Source organism: Gigantopelta aegis, chromosome 14 (genome assembly GCF_016097555.1).
Source record: "Gigantopelta aegis isolate Gae_Host chromosome 14, Gae_host_genome, whole genome shotgun sequence".
Taxonomy (NCBI): domain Eukaryota; kingdom Metazoa; phylum Mollusca; class Gastropoda; order Neomphalida; family Peltospiridae; genus Gigantopelta; species Gigantopelta aegis.
The window spans coordinates 48782670-48803580 of record NC_054712.1 but is presented as its reverse complement, the minus strand read 5'-3'; the positions used below and the strand labels follow the sequence as shown (position 1 = coordinate 48803580).

The 20911-nt window shown below is 35.5% G+C and overlaps 1 protein-coding gene across 1 annotated transcript in view; it reads left to right on the top strand.

Annotated features, from left to right (window-relative positions):
- The window catches only part of LOC121388696 (endonuclease/exonuclease/phosphatase family domain-containing protein 1-like), a 68770-nt gene extending 60845 nt beyond the window's left edge, over window positions 1-7925 (top strand). Inside the window, exons 5-10 of the mRNA XM_041520152.1 lie at window positions 1265-1372; window positions 3202-3330; window positions 3907-4045; window positions 4317-4370; window positions 5090-5230; window positions 6530-7925. Of these exons, the coding sequence (XP_041376086.1) occupies window positions 1265-1372; window positions 3202-3330; window positions 3907-4045; window positions 4317-4370; window positions 5090-5230; window positions 6530-6711 (753 nt within the window). The 3' untranslated portion in view covers window positions 6712-7925. The remainder of the gene's footprint in view (window positions 1-1264; window positions 1373-3201; window positions 3331-3906; window positions 4046-4316; window positions 4371-5089; window positions 5231-6529) is intronic.
- The last annotated feature ends 12986 nt before the right edge of the window (window positions 7926-20911 follow it).

Here is a 20911-nt window from a genome sequence, read left to right as displayed (position 1 = left end):
TAAGTAGGAATTGTACAACTGTTGGGCTGCAGTAGCGGAAAAAATTATAAAATCTTAAAGGAAATTCTTTTCTTAACCGTTTTAGACCATTAACTACTCAGTTGCCGCACCCCCCCCCCCCCCCCCCCCCCCCCCCAAACAAAAATTCCTAGCTACAACCCTGGGAACGATTATACAACCAATGTCGTGGAAAATATCTATACAATCCATTCCATGATGCAACATAACTTAATGTGTATGTGTTAATGCAGACACATATAAGGTACAGTGTACATGTATACTTGATGCCAAAAGTTTGTCATGACAAATCATTTACACAGAAGTAACTAATTCTTTAATCACATAAAAGAAAGTTGATTTCAGTAAATGGAACATAGGTCTGCTATGACTTCTTTAACATTCAGACTACTGGATTAATTGTGGACAACCACGTTGAGTGGGTACAAGTTTATAATTTTTACTCACATATATTCACTTAAATGTGTTATAAATACATAAAATAAAGTTCATATTTGAATCGGTAAGTATTATTTTTGTGGGTTTTTATAATTTTTGATATTTTAGATCAGTTAATGTTAATTAAAATTAGGCCCAAAAAAAATCTAAAAAGTCGCATTTACTTATGGGTATTTGTGGCCAGCTGTCCAGTATTTGTCTTTTATTCCCAATAACAGTGGTTTTCTGACCAGAATTTTTAAAAAAACCAGAACTTCGATTTATATCCCAATATTTGTTGATTTTCGTTGTTGGTAAAACGATAAAATTTATTATCAAAATAGCTGTCACAATCAGCTGTCGATCCCTGAAAATGACTGCAATGTGCCCCCATTGTTGTCAGTGAAAATCTTACAGAAAACCACTTTTTCAACTAAAAAATTCCAATGTATTTTCCACTGAAAATTAAAAATCTACAATCACAGGAAGCAGTTGTCTTCAGTTTCATGTTAATAAATGGTTTCCGGTGAGTATTGTGCAAAACGGTGGGAAATATGAATTTTGGAATGCACTGTGTACAGTAGGTCGACTGGCGTGACATCTGTTGAGATATCTCCCCTGCAGTAGTCAGGTTAATCACATACGTGAAAGTTGACTGCAGTAAACGGAATACCTGCCATGGCGACACACTGAATGAAACTCAGAATACTTTTGGCAAATTAAAGAAAATCATCAAAGATCACTCCAAAAATGTTGCTTCACACTTCGGTAGCACACTTTGTCATGGAATAGATCACGTGCTGCATGCAAACTTGTCATTTCTTTCCAGATTTGTGCTCAACTAAATAACCCAACATTGCCCAATGTGAAATCTTGGCCAGGCAGACGAGGGAAGTGGAAAAGTGTCATCTCGGAAACGGCAGGGCGGATGTACCAAGTATGAAATCCTTACATTTTCCTTTCTAATTCTTGGGATTGGGATGGGATTTAACTAACAAAAAAATATCGGGAGTTTCATCTGAATACGATGAGTCATAATGGCCAAATGTTTGACATCCTATATATCATGATTAATAAACCAATATGCACTAGTAATGTTAAACAAAACTACCTTCCTTTCTATTTCATCTTTTTACATTGTTCTTTCATGTACATTTAGGAAATTTAGATTGAAATCTTTCTGTCCCATCATTTTTACAAAAAGATTAATGTAATATTTACTATAATAGTTAAAAATAATAATGCTACCACTGTGTAGCAATAAACCGTTTTAGATTTATAACACATGCCGTGGTGACATGAAAATGATGCTGAATGGTTTATTTGTTTGCTTCTTTAACAGTTTATCTTCAATAATGTTTCATTTTATACCACCATTCATTTTCATATATTAAACAAGTTTAAAATAATGCAATTTTGAAAAATTGTCATCATACAAAACAAAATGGCTGAAAGTTATTTAATGTTTGTTTGGGTCAGCATTTTTAAAATTTGTAGTAGTAAGTGGAAAAAATTATGTAATATTGTCTTTTTAAAAAACCCAAATCTTATGCATTTCTGATATTGTTTCTTTTTTTCTTTGGTCTCACCTTCACAAAGTAAAAAGTGAGATAGGTAGGGGAGATTCGGGTAATTCGGACATCGGCAAAATGCGGTCAATCTCGACCATACTGCCGTTACATTCCATTTTCGTACCTTAAACATTTCCATTTTATTGTCTGCAAATTGTAATGAGACTACAGATAGTTCTTGAAAATCCATGTTTCCATTTTTATCCCGGTGTCACTTTAAAAACAAAAAAAAACATTCACAAAATTAGTATCTTACGTCACATGCAGTTACGTGATATAATTTATTTCTTCGAACGTTTTCACTGGAGATGTCTACCAAATTTCGAGTTAAACGTTTCAGAATCAGAGAATACATTTGTGTATTTTAAGAATCTTTTATAATATGACACATAACTTAATTTTTAAAAAAAACCAAACAATCGTATTAACAATAATAATTGTTTAATAAAATTAACAGAATAAACTCGTCCGCAGTTGAACGACTACATAAACCGCAGTAGTTTAATTGTGGACAACATAATAAGTACACTGCAGGGATGATCTATTCTAAATAAATATTTGTTTCATATAATAATAAACCCATTTTGATTTCATTTCAATTGTGTTTAAAATAGCAACATTTGGATCAATGCGGTTTGAATGGCACAAGAGACAAAAACTTGGGTTCGGAAAATAACTTTAACCTAATTGCATATAATTACTGTTTTACTCGGTTTATTTCTTCAGAAAATGATAAAAGATAATTTTGCAGATTTACTAGTTTAATTATTTATATTTTGTAACAAAATAAATGTTTAAAATGCTGTGGATTAAAAGAAAATTGTATCCATTGACCATGTCCGCATTTCGCATCCTCTTACCATTCGTACTTTATTATAATTTACGGTAACAAAATAGAATCTACCCAATGGCTGATTGTGATATATAGTGACAGGAAAAGGAAAAACAGCCAATCTAGTTCATTTAAATTTTAGATAGGCGTTATCGTGTAGTGTTCTGTTTCCATGTGGCAAATACAGCGGAAGCCAGAGTGTCCACAATTACCTGAATCTCCTCTATTACTTTTCTGACGTCAATGAAACTTGGTTTATACATGTAGTTTACAGAAAATTTTATAATTACAGAAAATTTTATAATAGGTAGAATTCTTTTATTATAATTTTTTTTTTTTTTTTTTTTTGCTTTCATCTGCTAGAGTATGGAATACCATGGTTTCTTGTACGACACATCACAGAATATAAAGCTCATCAGCTCTTCCCTGCTGGAGGCGGCCAAGTATAACAAAAAACCTTTCGTCAGAAGACCGTTCCTAGCGGTTTTTAAGGTAATTAAACAGCAAGATGCTGCTTTGTTACAATTTTAACCATATTTTTAAAATCATTTATAAGTAAATTAGTCAAACAAAATATCTACCTTTTTTAACCAAAAAATACTAATTTTGATACACATGTAATTTATGTGAATAGTAATATTTAGTTTTGCTTTTATTCCAAGATAACAGATTTTACTGTAATATTTAGTAATTGTAGGATTAACTGCATTTCTTGTCATGTTTATGTCCCAAGTTAAATAATTCAAAATGGTCACAAGCTTCAGCAATTCAGCAAGTGACTGATAAGTATTTCACAGGGGATTGAACATATGAAATGGTAGTAAGTTTAATATACAATTTCACTGAACTCGTTTGACTGACTTTTTTTAAAACTTGTGATGTTTCAATCTCATATCATCATGACTTCAAGGTATTATTTACCACTTGATGTTCTAGTGGGAAGTAACCTTTGGACGTTAACCAATTCACTTTTAACCATGTGGGTAATTTACGTTTTTACTTGCCCCACAGATTAAAAGCTGATTGGACTGTTATAATGAATAATTTATGTTTTTGCTTTTCCTCCAGATTAACGGCCAGTTTGACTGTGTTATTGTTAGTGTTCATCTGAAGGCAACTGGTCTTAACGACGAGGATGTCAACAGAACCAAGGCAGAGGTGATGAGAATTCCAGCTCTGGTTGAAGCAATCCAAGATCATTTTCCAGGTTTATATCTAGAAGGCCATCTCTCTGTACCCCTCCTCTCCATCTGTCGATTCTTCTCTATATCTCTCTATATATACTTCTCACTTTCTATACCTCTATATATACCTCTCTCTGTATCTGTCTTTGTCTGTTTCTCTGTCTCTCTCTCGATCTCTCTATCTCTCTCTCTCTCTCTCGATCTCTCAACACACACACATGGACAAAAGCAAAGAATAAATTGAATGATTGCACAGATACAAGTTTTAAAATTAGGTAATTTTTTTTATTTCAGGAGAACGTGATATTATTGTACTTGGCGATTTTAACATGAGTCCAGCATCGGATGGTAATAGTTCTTTAATTTGTTTCGCCTGTAATAACTTAATTCAATGGGCATTTTTATTTTGTTTATGTTCATTAGGTCATGAAACAATTTATAATGGTTGAATAGCAGTTAAAGCAATTTATAATGGTTGAATAGCAGTTAAAGCAATTTATAATGGTTGAATAGCAGTTGAAGCAATTTATAATTTGATTATAGAAGTAATTTGTGATGTACACAATGGATATTATATCACTGTCTCCACCAGTTTGGGGGGTGGGGGGACGTAGCCCAGTGGTACAGTGTTCGCTTGATGCGCGGTCGATCTAGGATCGATTCCCATCGGTGGGCCCACTGGGCTATTTCTCATTCCAGTCAGTGCTCCACAGCTGGTGTAACAAAGGCAGTGGTATGTGCTATCCTGTCTGTGGAATGGTGCATATAAAAGATCCCTTGTTGCTAATCAAAAAGAGTAGCCCATGAAGTGGCGACAGCGGGTTTCCTCTCTCAATATCTGTGTGGTCCGACGCCATATAACCGTAAATAATAAAATGTATTGAGTGTGTCATTAAATAAAAACATTTTCTTCCTTCCACCAGTTTGCTGAGGATTTTCAAGCATATATGATTTCAGTTGTCAATTATATATCTTGATTTAGCTTAACATTTTTATAATTGAAAAATTTAAATATAATGCACTGTTACTTCCACTGATTGCTAATGTTACAATTGTGTATTTTGTAGAGTTTAAGCCTCTGTCTTCGAAGGGATACATCAACTGTATTCCCAGCGATGTGTGTACGAACATCAGTGATAGTAACCCGGATGGAAGTCAGTCCTATGATAATATCTGGCTCAGCAAACAGACACAGAAAGTCTACACAGGTAACACATCCTTAATCTTGTCACAGTAGAGGATGTTACTACACGGGTAAAAGATCCTTAATCTTGTCACAGTAGAGGATGTTACTACACGGGTAACACATCCTTAATCTTGTCACAGTAGAGGATGTTACTACACGGGTAAAACATCCTTAATCTTGTCACAGTAGAGGATGTTACTACACGGGTAACACATCCTTAATCTTGTCACAGTAGAGGATGTTACTACACGGGTAACACATCCTTAATCTTGTCACAGTAGAGGATGTTACTACACGGGTAAAACATCCTTAATCTTGTCACAGTAGAGGATGTTACTACACGGGTAACACATCCTTAATCTTGTCACAGTAGAGGATGTTAGTTTTAAAATGGTGTAGTCTCTGTGACACTAGGTCATCGTTTAGAGCAGGTCAGTCATCGGATCGATCCTTCTCATTAGACCCATTTGCAGTTTGGGCTGATCCTCTTAAGCAAAATACAGTATAACATTAAGTCAAATTTTGTTGTAAATCATTAATGAACTTACTTTGATGAAATGATGTTCAGAACATACACCAACCAGATCACCACTTACCGAGAGGCAGTTCACTTTTATCTGTAAATAGGTATCGCATCCTTGATCTCAAATGAGGAGGTGTAAGGCTACTGTGCCGAGTTCTTTCACACTTGCCATTAACCACTATCCCACTGTCCTGGATACACAGCAGGGGCAGGACGTATCCCAGTGGTACAGTGCTCACTCGATACGTGGTCAGTGTGGGATCGATCGCCGTTGGTGGGCCCAGTGCACCACAACTGGTATATTAAAGGCCGTGGTATGTACTACCCTGTCTGTGGGATGGTGCAGATAAAAGATCCCTTGCTGCTAATCGAAAAGAATAGCCCATGAAGTGGCAACAGCGGGTTTCCTCTGTCAATATCTCTGTGGTTCTTAACCATATGTCTGATGCCTTATAACCGTAAATAAAATGTGTTGAGTGCGTCATTAAATAAAACATTTCTTGCTTTCTTTCTCACACTTGCCATTAACCACTAACCTACTGTCCTGGACACATAGCCCATGGAGCAAAGTTGCATGTCCAAGATGGGATATAAGGATGAATATAAAGTTAAAACTGACAATCAGTGTATTTATTAATCAATATTTATTCAATAAATGTAATAGAATGACACACCCAAATTTGCATTTTGAAGATCTCAAGGGAGAATACTCAAGGGAGAATAATCGGATTCACTGGTTTCCTTTCTTTGAATTATTTATTTATATTTATCAATTTATTACATTGTTTTCTTTCTCAGGTCACCATGGTGTGGTGAGAAAGGGATTGACCAGTCCGTGGATCCCCAACGGGTGGACCTGGGGAGGACTGGTCAGCGACCACTGTCCGGTCTTTGTTGAACTCTATGCTAACCAAGATGTTGACAATGGCGACATTTCGATGGGGGCTGAAGGTATTCAGTTTATTGTTGGGGACTCCTGATAAGAAGTGATTCTTAATGTATTTTACATTATATTAATTTTAGTGGATGTTCCTGGTAAAAACACATTGTATGACATTTTAAATGAATATACTTAATGTCTGTTTAAGTATGATGGAACAAAACCAACTTGGGACAGAAGGATTTCAATTCATTAATTCTTACATTTTTAATAAAAAGGTGTCTTTTTACACATTAAATATATTTTGTGTACAAAATTAATTTAAAATAAGTCAAGTATTTTTATAGTGTAATAAATTAAACTTATATTTAATTTGGTAAATAGCTTCATTGTACCTGTATTAATAAAATTCTCATGTTATATATTGAGATTTTTGCTTCTACCAGTGTGTGTATGAATGAATTGGATTTTTATTTATAAGAATGTTTCACAAGTTGCATTTACATCTCACATTTATTAAATAACATGTGAGATAATATGTTGTATAAGATATGTTGTATAAGATATGTTGTATAAGATATTTCATACACTTCACCTGGATTTATCCTTTCTAAATGTCGTATTTTTATTCTATACAGAGAGCTCTACAATAATTAATGATTTCTAAAACAAAACAAATATCCTGTTCTTTTTATTCTAGTCTGAACTGGAAAAGAGACCTTGTACATTTGTTTTAATGAGTTTTCTTGCAATGAAAAACGTTAAAATATTCAGCGAGTTTGAAACCATTGTGATCAGGGAAGGCATGTGTGGAGGAATTTATAGCGGGGAAAGTCATACTCCCCTGAGCAGTGGTAGTGGTGGAGTTGTGACCCCTGAAACGTCCCTTACATACATGCGTGCAGTGTAAGAGCAGTCATTTGACTGTAAATGGCCAGTGCGCTTTGACTTGAATATTGAAACGCACAATAGCAGATATATTTTTCATGCTGGGGTGTCGTCAAAAATTCATTCATTGAATATTAAAAACCAGTGGTATGTGCTGTCCTATCTATGTCAAAGTGAATCTAAAACATCCTCTGCTGCTGTTTTGTTGGAGTACTCTGTGATTGCAGTGGGTTTCTGCTTTCACTGAAGATGATTGACTTTAGTTTAAAATGTGCTAGTCCTGTAGTTAGGTTCTCTTAGTTGAAGTCATGTGATAAGTATTAAATATTAATTCATTCATTCCATGGTTTTCCTTTATATGTACCGGCGTCGTGGCAGGCCATCGGTCTACAGGCTGGTAGGTACTGGGTTCGGATCCCAGTCGAGGCATGGGATTTTTAATCCAGATACTGACTCCAAACCGTGAGTGAGTGTCCGCAAGGCTCAATGGGTAGGTGTAAACCACTTGCACCGACCAGTGATCCATAACTGGTTCAACAAAGGCCATGGTTTGTGCTATCCTGCCTGTGGGAAGCGCAAATAAAAGATCCCTTGCTGCCAATCGGAAGAGTAGCCCATGTAGTGGCGACAGCGGGTTTCCTCTCAAAATCTGTGTGGTCCTTAACCATATTATGTCTGACGCCATATAACCATAAATAAAATGTGTTGAGTGCGTCGTTAAATAAAACACTTCTTTCTTTCTTTCCTTTACATGTCTGTCTTTTCAGTGGTTTACATTGAGTGTTCAAGTATTTTACCACATTTGATTATACATTGTCAAGTATTAAAAACCTAGTTTTACTGATTAACATCAAGTTATTAATATGAAAATGGGAGTAGCCAACTGTTGAGTATCTATAGTCCGTCCCATCCTCCTACAGAAATATAAATAATTTTAGTTTGGTCTGACGTAAGAAAAAGTTAAAATGTTTTGGAAATACTATTTTTGCATGCAAGTATCTTATAACTTTTCATGATTGACAGTTTATTATGCAAGTGGGAGTAGCCAACAGTTCAGTATTTAGGCATGTTGGTACCATCACAAATTTTCATGATTGACAGTTTATCTGAAAAAATAGTTGATGTCAATAGCTATGGCAGCAAACTTGTAATCGACAAATATTACCATGACTAAATACTATAGACCAACTTTATGAAAAGGTATGTTAAGCATTTGTAACTTTCCAAATATATATTGGACAAGAAAGGTCAGTATTAAAATGTCATAGTAAATTATTTGAATTTCTTTTGTTCATTATATTTAATAATATACAATAAATGTAGGTGGTTAGCAGTGTGGATACATGATTCATATCATATTTTGACAGCATTTACGACTGAAATAATTTATTTGAGTCGGTGCAAAATTTGGTCGCCTTTTTTGTTTTATATATATAAATTTGGCCCTGTATGTTTTTTAAATACAGTAAAACCCCTCTAAATGGGAACCTCTGTAAACTGGAATTCTTAAAACATTTGACATTCTACTTTGTGTTGTGGGTGTTCAGAGGGGTTTTACTTTATCAAAATAAGAGTAAAAAAAGAACGCATAAGTCTTCCATTCCCATTTATCCTTGTTCATGGTGTGATGTGAAATCATTCTTCTGCTTATTTATGTTCCATTTGTCCTAGTCAGAATGACGTACCATATGTCATGTCTGTTGAGTGAATATTTAATTGAAGATTGTGTGTTTATGTCTAAGTTTCAGGAAATTGATATCAATATTCTGTATTTCTTTTCACATTACCTGTCCTCAAAAACAAGTGCACCCCCCCCCCCCAGCCAGTAGTCTATAGGGGGGAGTACACTTGTTTGAGGACAAGTAATGTATCCATAAAAGAGAAAACACTAAGTTTCTTCCATTTTATATTGGGTATAGGAGTGTGTAATGTTTATACTTCATAGTGTAATATTTGTGCCATCTGTGTATCACAAAATCAGGTTACCAGTATCTTGACAAATCTTCCACTCTCCACACACCTTCACACACAAACATGTTCCAGTGCCATAAATAACGTGATCACATCCGATAGAAATGTATGTCTTCATTTCCGTGGTCACTGGACAATCATTTGTTTTTATATTAAATGCTAGAAACCATCTGGATAAATTGGTTTCAGAGTGAAAAGTATCAATCAGGACAGTTTTGATAGGTTTCTTGGTCATATACCTACTGTAGATTCGTATGTCACATGTCACCATTACACAAATTATTAGTGACACGTTGTACTCGCTACCAAATACTGTTTTTAAATCCGTGCAATTCTACCCAACATGACCATATATATTCATATAAGGGGTTGTTTTATATATTTATATGTAATTATCTTCAACATTATGTGCATAAACTTATATCTTTGTTGGATATTGTTAAGAAGAAAAAGCACAGGGTAATTGTTATAGTATGTATAGAATTATATAAAATTTGTTATATAGTTTGTATAACATTATATAAAACAAGTTTTAGTAAAATTCACAAAGATCTCTATCCAAACAGCTCCATTTGTCTTCAGATTGTTGGAATTTATTTTTTAAAAAGTGGATTACTGAATGGAAAGTGATATCACTGTTGACAAAATTAAAACACTTCATTGTTTAAGAACAGATGTATGGATTAAAAATCATATTTTTTGTCTGGTAGGTGGGTCGATGGGTGGTACGTTTTGTACTTTATAAACATAAGATGCAGTGTTTAATATCCGCCCGTTGTTGTTCCTGTTAGGGTGAGACATAGCCCAGTCCTGTTAGGGTGAGACATAGCCCAGTCCTGTTAGGGTGAGACATAGCCCAGTCCTGTTAGGGCGAGACATAGCCCAGTCCTGTTAGGGCGAGACATAGCCCAGTCCTGTTAGGGCGAGACATAGCCCAGTCCTGTTAGGGCGAGACATAGCCCAGTCCTGTTAGGGCGAGACATAGCCCAGTCCTGTTAGGGCGAGACATAGCCCAGTCCTGTTAGGGCGAGACATAGCCCAGTCCTGTTAGGGCGAGACATAGCCCAGTCCTGTTAGGGCGAGACATAGCCAGTCCTGTTAGGGCGAGACATAGCCAGTCAGTTTGGGATCATTGGGCTATTTCACGCTCCAGCCAGTGCACCACGACAGGTTTCCGCTCTCAATAATGTGTGGTCCGTAACCATATGTCTGGTGCATATAACCATAAATAAAATATGTTGAGTGCATCATTAAATAAAATGTTTCTTTCCTTCGTTCCTTGTTCCTGCTACAGTTAGCACACTTTAACCTTTGCAGGGTTTAAAGTAAATAAACAGTGCTAACATTTACTAGGTTTAATGTGAAATTGTTTTTGCTGCATTTGGGTGGGGATCTTTTTTTTTTTTTTTTTTTTTTGCTTTTGTTTGGGTTTTCCAAAATGACCAAAATGTAGGGTCGTTACACAAGCAAATTGTTGTACTGTTAAATTTATTTCTGAATTGCCTACATGTACATTTGCAAAACTCTACTTTTATTTTTATACCAGGCATTATGGCAAATAAAATAATACACCCTGAATTGTTCATAGATCCCAGTCAGTGGGCCCATAGGACTATTTCTTGTTGCAGTTAGTGAACCACGACTGGTATATCAAAAGCAGTGGTATGTGCTGTCTTGTCAATAGGATGGTGTATATAACAGATCCCTTGCTACTAATGGAAAAATGTATCGGGTTTCCTCCGTCAAAATGACTAAATGTTTGACATCCAATAGCTGATAATGATTATCAGAATAAATCAATGTCCTCAAGTGGTGTCTTTAAACAAAAAAACACTTATAATTGTTACTTAATAGAGATGATATTTTATGCAGAATATAACAGTTAATGGTATGTACATGTCCTGTGAAAACATTGTGTAGCACCTCTGGTTTAAACTTTTGTTTAACATGTAGTATGTAACTTTCTGTGTTATAAAACTTGTGACGTCGCACACATACAATTTGTACAGTATTGTCATGGCATTAAAATTTCACTCCAGTCTAGAATCTAGACTGAATATGTAATGTTAATTGTTGCAAAACTGTCTTTGTTAATAAAAAGGCAGTGATTGGTTTAGTCAATTGTTTAGTATTGTTGTTCAGTGATTTTGTTTGTTGTACTGTTGAAGGGTAAATGCCATTGTTTGAGATTTTTATTACTGGTATTTGTTAGTTTTTGTTTGTGTTTGTAACATACCATAGATATTTTCTTAACGTTAATCCGGAACAGATGTTTCTAAGACAAACATTTGATCTTGTTTTTATTACGCACCTGGTGATTTGAATAACATTTTTAATGCAGCATTTTAACCACTATGCCAAATTGCTAACTAAACTGTATATTCATGTGACGTAAAAATCTGATCATTTTTATTTGTGGTAACTAAAGTCCTATCAAAATTATACTTTTTTTGTTTGTTTGTTGATTTGTTGTTTTTTGTTTATTGCACACAATTCATAACAATCCCTAAAATGAGCAGCTATTAACTGAATTAGCATTATGATCTATGAATATATTTTTAACAAATAATGAAAAAAACTTTTTAAAATAATAAAATTCAACAATTATAAAAACTTTGAAACAGATTGATGCCTGGGCCCATATTTTCTAAGCCATCTTGGCACTACAGGTATATTGTAAAACTATTGTAGGCTATGGCAAGTGTCATAGTGATGTCATAGCCTACAACCGTTTTACAATATCAATGCTAAGATACATGTAGGTTCGAAAAATATAGGCCCTGGTCTCGTATAAGACAACTACACTTGACATGTGATTAAAGTATTCAGGGGTAAAAAGTCTTATTTCTAAATATTTTTTATATATATATATATATATATATATATATATGTATATTTTGTAGTTCCTTAAGTAAAGGATTAAATTTTTAAAATACATGTATATACAATATAAAGGCAAATTTCTGGTGTTTATTGTATCTGCTTAAATACAGTAATAAGTCACCATAATGTAAGTTTTTAGGTGTTCATTCCAAGAATTTTTATGAATAATAATAAAAAAATAAGTTAAAAAGATTAGGTATAATTTTGAGTAGGACTTTGGTATTTCATGACATTGGACAGTTCTGGAAGAGAAAGAATTTTTTTTTTTTTACACTGGAACCTGACTATACAGACCATTCAGCTGATTGGGGTTTTTTCTTGTTCCAACCAGTGCATCACAACTGGACAAAGGTCGTGGTATGTGTTTTCCTGTCTGTGGGAAAGTGCATATAAAAAAAATCACTTGTTGCATTAGATGACTATGAGTCAAGAATTAACAAATATTTGACATCCTATTACTCGATGTGCTCTAGTGGTGTCGTTAAACAAAACAAATTTTTAACTTTTATTTCGTATGTCATTTCTTGTGGGACCGGCGTCGTGGCAGGCCATCAGTCTACAGGCTGGTAGGTACTGGGTTCGGATCCCAGTCGAGGCATGGGATTTTTAATCCAGATACCGACTCCAAACCCCGAGAGTGCTCCGCAAGGCTCAATGGGTAGGTGTAAACCACTTGCACCGTCCAGTGATCCATAACTGGTTCAACAAAGGCCATGGTTTGTGCTATCCTGCCTGTGGGAAGCGCAAATAAAAGATCCCTTGCTGCCAATCGGAAGAGTAGCCCATGTAGTGGCGACAGCGGGTTTCCTCTCAAAATCTGTGTGGTCCTTAACCATATGTCTGACGCCATATAACCGTAAATAAAATGTGTTGAGTGCATCGTTAAATAAAACACTTCTTTCTTTCTTTCTTGTGGGATTCCACACTATCATGATTGGTGTATCCATCAAAAATCGACCGGCCTCGGTGGCGGCGTGGTTAGGCCATCGGTCTACAGGCTGGTAGGTAATGGGTTCGGATCCCAGTTGAGGCATGGGATTTTTAATCCAGATACCGACAACAAACCCTGAGTGAGTGCTCCGCAAGGCTCTGTGGGTAGGTGTAAACCACTTGCACTGACCAGTGATCCATAACTGGTTCAACAAAAGCCATGGTTTGTGCTATCCTGCCTGTGGGATGCGCAAATAAAAGATCCCTTGCTGCCAGTCGGAAAGAGTAGCCCATGTAGTGGCGACAGCAGGTTTCCTCTCAAAATCTGTGTGGTCCTTAACCATATGTCTGACACCATATAACCATAAAATAAAATGTGTTGAGTGTGTCGTTAAATAAAAACATTTCCTTACATCAAAAATCGCTCGTAAAATTATTAAAAATTCACGTTCACGGATCACATGGGTCGCGGATAGCATGGAAACAACATAGCAAACACATTTCGATAATTCACGGATTTGCAGATTCATGGAAAGTGGACAGGAATGATTTACACATGAAAACGTAGCTTACTGGTGTGTACGTTTCTTGATGCCACATTGGTCACACTGCTGTGTTACATAATTTAGTGTTTAGATGAATTAAAGATACCGTTGTCAGCTTGGCTAACTAGGAAAATGTACAGCCAAAGTTTAGTCTTTTATTTTTTAATTGACTAAACAAAATAAAATAAATGGCTCACTAATCGCAACATTTACTTGTCATTTCAACATACATGTAGGTTTGTGAAATTACAACTTAAGTTGTGTGTACAGTAGTGTGTACAGTAGTGTGTAAACTTTGTAAAAAAAAAAAAAAAAAAAACCAATGTGACAATTTTTGTACACATTTTGGGGAAATTGTTTTAAGTATATATTTTATTATTAACACTTTTTAAGGTCTGTTAAATTTTGTACTTTACAAGTGCCATGCTTGTTACTATGATAACCATAAGAGTATAAGATACTTATGAATAAAAATACTTTTATTATCATATTCTATTTTATAGATGTATGTAATGTGCAGCATGTAGTATTTTTGGAAGTTTTTTTTAAATTAAAACCCATGGGGTTTGGTGTGGCTTTTTACAGGTCACTCTATCCTAGAATTATTATTGAAGGAAGTCATTCACAGCATAGAAACAATGTAGCTTCTCTGCAAGCATACTATTTTGATTCGGGCATGTGTGTAGGTATTTTAGCAAAGGGGGGTTTAGACTGCTGTACGAAGTTTGTGGGGTGGTGTAGGATTTTAACATTTATGGGGGGGGGGGGTGGTATTGAGTCCCGATTCCCCAGAAAATATATTTGGGGGAGTGGGGGGGGGGGGGGGGCATATTTAACCTTGACCCCCTCCTGCAGACGTGTCTGTGATTGCCCGAGAATCCACTGAGCAAGATTTAAATATTGCATTTGTTATTGCTCAGTAATGTCACTGGACTTGCCAATGTGTGTGTCATTATTTTTTAGTATATATTGAATTTTTATCATTATGCAATGCAAATTTTGATGAAAATTAAATAAATTTATTTGATCTAAGATGTTTTGTTTTTTATTCAACTTTGATGTAAAAAATTACACTTGAACCTTGTGGTATTTTTAATCCCAGCCAGTGCCCCATAACTGACACCCCATACTCTGGTATGTGATTCCCCAGTCTCTGGTTCCCTCTTTATACTCTGGTATGTGATTCCCCAGTCTCTGGTTCCCTCTTTATACTCTGGTATGTGTTTCCCCAGTCTCTGGTTCCCTCTTTATACTCTGGTATGTGTTTCCCCAGTCTCTGGTTCCCTCTTTATACTCTGGTATGTGATTCCCCAGTCTCTGGTTCCCTCTTTATACTCTGGTATGTGATTCCCCAGTCTCTGGTTCCCTCTTTATACTCTGGTATGTGTTTCCCCAGTCTCTGGTTCCCTCTTTATACTCTGGTATGTGTTTCCCCAGTCTCTGGTTCCCTCTTTATACTCTGGTATGTGATTCCCCAGTCTCTGGTTCCCTCTTTATACTCTGGTATGTGATTCCCCAGTCTCTGGTTCCCTCTTTATACTCTGGTATGTGATTCTCCAGTCTCTGGTTCCCTCTTTATACTCTGGTATGTGTTTCCCCAGTCTCTGGTTCCCTCTTTATACTCTGGTATGTGATTCCCCAGTCTCTGGTTCCCTCTTTATACTCTGGTATGTGATTCCCCAGTCTCTGGTTCCCTCTTTATACTCTGGTATGTGATTCTCCAGTCTCTGGTTCCCTCTTTATACTCTGGTATGTGTTTCCCCAGTCTCTGGTTCCCTCTTTATACTCTGGAATGGGATTTAGCTCAGTCGGTTGAGCACTCGCCTGAGGTGCTTGCGTCGCAGGATCGAACCACCTCCGTAAATCCATTCAACTGATTGGGTTTTTTCTCGTTCTAACCAGTGCACCACAACTGGTCAAAGGCTGTGGTATGTGCTTTCCTCTCTGTGGAAAAGTGCATATAAAAGATCCATGCTGCATTAGGAAAATGTAGCGGGTTTCCTCTAGTCGATGATTGATTAATCAGTGTGCTCTAGTGGTGTCGATAAACAAAACAAACTTCTTTTATACTCTGAGCGGGGTGAGACATAGCAGTGGTAAAGTGCACACCTAATGTACGGTCGGTCAAGGATGGATCCTAGTAGGTGGACCCAATGGGCTATTTCTAATTCCAGTCCATGCACCACGACTGGTTTTTCAAAGGCGTGCTATTCTTTGGGATGGTACATATTAAAGATCCTTTGCTACTTAAGGGGAATAAATGTAGCGGGTTTCCTCTGACTGTCAAAATGACAATATGTGTGACATCCAATAGCTGATAATTAATAAATCAATGTGTTCTAGTGGTGGTGGTAAACAAAACAAACTTTAACTTTTATACTCTAAATCTTGTATCAAAATATGAGCAATTTCTTATAAGTCTACTTTTGTCCTATCTGGAACACTTATTGCAAATAATTTTAAAACTAAAACAATTCAAACTAATTCCTAGGTCCAATTAGGTTCAACTTTTGGCCTCTACAATCTTCACTTTTTAGAATTATTTGTTCAGGACAAAAAATGGAGACCTTTATGTGAAATGGTCCACAACCAAATAACCAGTTTAAAATGTGCTGAGCTGTAGGTAAACGGATTCCTTTCCTCTCCAAAACACGACTGCAAGAGCATTCATTGTGTAAGACCTGTGCCAATTCATGGATATACCAATTAGTTTTTCCTGTTCCAACAAAAGATAAGTTTGTTTTGTTTAACAACACCACTAGAGCAAATTGATTTATTAATCATTGGTTATTGGATGCCAAACATGGTCATTTTGACAGAAAGGCTACATTTTTCCATTAGTAGCAAGGGATCTTTTATATGCACCATCCCACAGCCTTTGATATACCAGTCATGGTGCACTGGCTGGAACGAGAAATGGCCCAATGGGCCCACCGACGGGGGGATTGATCCTAGAGTGACTGCACATGAGGAGAGTGCTTTTCGACTGGGCTATGTCACACCCCTCTGTTCCAACAAGTTTAATTTATTATTAGTCTCCTACTGGTCCAGAGGTTTCTATAGGTTTCATCATCTGTCCCACATATAGTTTTCCGTATGTGGTTTTTTTTTTTTTAAGAATGCCTCGATATTAAGCTGAAATTGTGTATAGCTTTATCATGTAGTTACAGATCAAATTTGGATTTTCATGGCCATTTACCCATTTTTGACCGAGTTATGGCTCTTGAAGGAGATATGAATTTTTTTACATGGATTACAACTAATTTTGAGGGTAGAATGAGAGAAATACATGGTAAAAAGATATCAGGTTAGCAATTTGAGGTTTTGCTCCAGCACTAGGGGGCAATCCCCCCCCCCCCCCCCCCATCTTGTACACTTTGTTTGTATTCATGTACCCGTCTTATTTCTAGTTCCAGCCAGTGCACCACAACTGGCATATCAAAGGATGTGGTATGTATTACCCTGTCTGTTGGATGGTGCATATAAAAGATCCCTTGCTAATAGACAAGAATAGCCCATGAAGTGGTGACAGCAGGTTTCCTCTCTCAATATCTGTGTGGTCCGTAACCATATGTCTGACACCATATAACCGTACATAAAATGTGTTGAGTGCATCAATAAATAAAACATTTCCTTCCTTCCTTCATGTACATGTATACCTACATCAATTGATGCCATGAATAAAACTAAGTACCAACGAACCTGCAATTTGTGATAAATCTACACAAAACCCTGTACAAAATATCTGTACCACTTCAATCTAAAACAAACAACAACAAAAAAGATACTTGTTTTACAGTAATATTTATTATGGTTCTGTTCAAAGGTTGATGGGAGGCAAAGAACAAAAATATCTGACCGACTGGTTTTAAAACTATGTACTGTAATATACAAAATTATGCTCTCCGCTTATACAATAAGGCGATTGCTCACAGCCACTTGAATTCAAGTTTGCATATAACACAAAAGGCAATGTCACCTTCAGATCTTCATAGATTAACCCTCATAAACACCGGTTCATGTAATTTGGTGGTTAATAAACCCTTGTTTCCCACCCCCCAAATAATTATTTTTTTTATCTCTGACGCCAACAAACTCCATGTTTTCAACATGTCCATGTAAGCATTTCCCAGTAAACCCCTAATACCCCTCCCTCCGGCCCCTTTTGTAGAAAATCTCCATATACACCACACTCCCAGTTTAAAAACCACTGATATAATAAGTTGCCACACACACCAAAAAAAATTGCAACTATATTCACTCAAACTAAAGGGTTAATCAGATTTGGGTCCCATGATGGAAAATTTCATTGACTATAACAAACATTCATAAGTGTAACATTGTGAAGAAGAACAAAAAATACATATACGCTAGTACTCCAGCTATAGCATTCACCCAAAAATTTTATTTATAAAAACACATTAATGTATATAAGATTGAGACAGGATCAAAGTGTACTAAGTAAATTATTTTAAAAAAAACATCTTCAAAATGCAAGAAGTAGCACAAATAACACAAGATGAATAAAATCAAATACTAGTAATATTTTGGAAGGAAAATTTCAAAATCATTAAAAAAAATTTTTTAATATCACTGGCATGACAAGTGTATACCACACTATAAAAGTAGCAGAAACAGCATAGGATGAGAAAATAAAAATGTGATAGAAACAAATTTTCAAATTGTATTAAAAACATTTTTAAATACCCATGACATGAAAATTGAATATCATTAGGAGATAACCATATGGAGGTTTTAGGTTTTAGATTTGTGGGTGTTATTGTCTATTTGATCCTGCAAATGTTATTTTTTATCGAAGGCGTCAGCATGAAGTTAAAAATAAAACATTTGTGGGCATCAAATAGACCATATCACCTGCAAATCTAAAATCTCCATATGGTTATGTCCATTGTAAACTAGCTAAACTGTTTTTTTATGGAACTAATTGTATAGTTGGTATTTCTTAAAAAAAGAGACCAGGCTACAGTCTAACTGTAGACTCTTCAACTGTCAACTTGGCCTGTTCCAATTGCTAATGATGTCACTTTCAAGTGGGACATACTACTTCGATATGTACCAAGATATTTTTAACCATATGGGTAATACTATAGGTTTAGTCTCTATCATTCAGTCTGTTTTTCTGTCCCACATATAGTTTGTGCAATGCCTCAAGCTACTGAGCTGAAATTTGTGTACAGCTTCTTGTACTGTTACAGATCAAGTTTGACTTTCGTGGTGATTTACCTTTTTTTTATAGAGTTACAGCCCTGGATCTTAGGAGATACAAATATTTGTTCAGAATGCTAGTTTTTAATAGCCAATGATCATATGCTGTACGATGTCTTAAATATTCCAGCTCAAACATATACAATGTGATAATTGAATTCTCAAACAAGTACAGTATAAAGAGGTTTCTGATGAGCAACTAAAATATTATCAAACTACCATTTCATTATTACAATAAAACAAATATATGACAACAGAAACATGTTTTGCATTTGATATAAAATATTAATTGCTCACATGTTGATGACATTTCCAAGAAACAGGCTACAGATTTCCGAAACTTAGCACTACGGTATCATAAAACCATTATAGGCAATGACTTTACTACAACACATGCCACAGTGACGTCATAGACTATGACAGTTTTACAATTTTGTAGTGCTAAAATAGCTTCGAAAATATGGGCCTAGGTGCATAAACATCTGCTACACTGGAATTTCACATAAAATTATCAGTGTTTCTGCCAGAAAGACATTTTTGAGTATGGCGCTATGGAATTGAATGCAACTACAGTCAACAGGGGGCATGGGGGGGGGGGCTCCCCCAGAAAGAAAACGGGTTAAGTTTAGGGTTAGGGTTAGGGTTAAGAAAATCAAACTGTAATGTTAAGAGTAATTAATTTTGTCAAACGGTCCAACTTTTCTTTTTAAATCTGCAAAAATATTTGGGTATGGCACCATACCCATTTTACCCTCTGGCAGAAACCCTGATTATTTTTATTGATGTTATGCCATATCTGTACTCTTTTGTCACAGACATGGTTGCATATGGTAATCATTACTTGTTTGCCTTACAGGTTTCACTTTATATCTTGACCCTGTTACAGTCTATGCCGTGTGACGGGCTTTATAGTACAAAAACATAATCATGATTGATTCACTGCTTGCTAATGCATACAGGAAAAAGTTTCGCTTAGAATTTTCAATACTGCACCAAAACAAAAACAGGCAATTCTTCAAAAATATTGCACTAATCTACTGCATAAAGTATACATTGAGCAATTGTGGAAGTAATTTAAATATTGCGTGTTAAAATAATAATACTTCCAAATTTGCGTACATTTTTTCCCACATAAAATACATCAGTAATATCAAAGATTTAAGTTAGAAACTAAATAAGATGTTAATAAAATACTGGCAATAGACATAAACAAGAAAAGAATATCACCTATAAAAATTATAGACCAGTTATGCAAATGCAATGAGATATAAAACAGAAAACATTTTTGACTTACTAAGTACAACTGCCAAACTTTATACACTAGTAAATACTTGTTAATAACGAAGAATAGAAATAAAACAATACAATAAAGTAACAAGTTTAGCAGTTGCTTAATTTCAAAGTTTATTCAGCAGTTTTCTGCTCCACCAAAATTTAAGCAAAGCTTAAAGGCATACTATCACAGACCTCTGACCTATTAAATGGCCTAACAAAGTATTACCTAAACAAATATAAATTTGAGTTGTCCCTAAATGTACTTTATTCAACCATCTATGTACATAAACCACCATACTCCACTTACTAATGATATTTTGTAAAAATAATTGAATTGTGGCAATGGTCCATAATTCAAAAGCTAATATTGCCAAGAGGGTTGACATGGATTTTACTCCATCATCATTCATTTATGGTGATGCAATAGCTAGATTTGGTTTCCAAACATTAATGTAATTATCATTTATTAGAGAAATGAGGTCCTTAAATCTGTGACAGTATGCCTTTAAGCCATGTGCCTATGTAGGTTTTTTAAAAGCCATGACAGTCCAGCAGTGAGAGTATAAAGATAATGCCATTTTG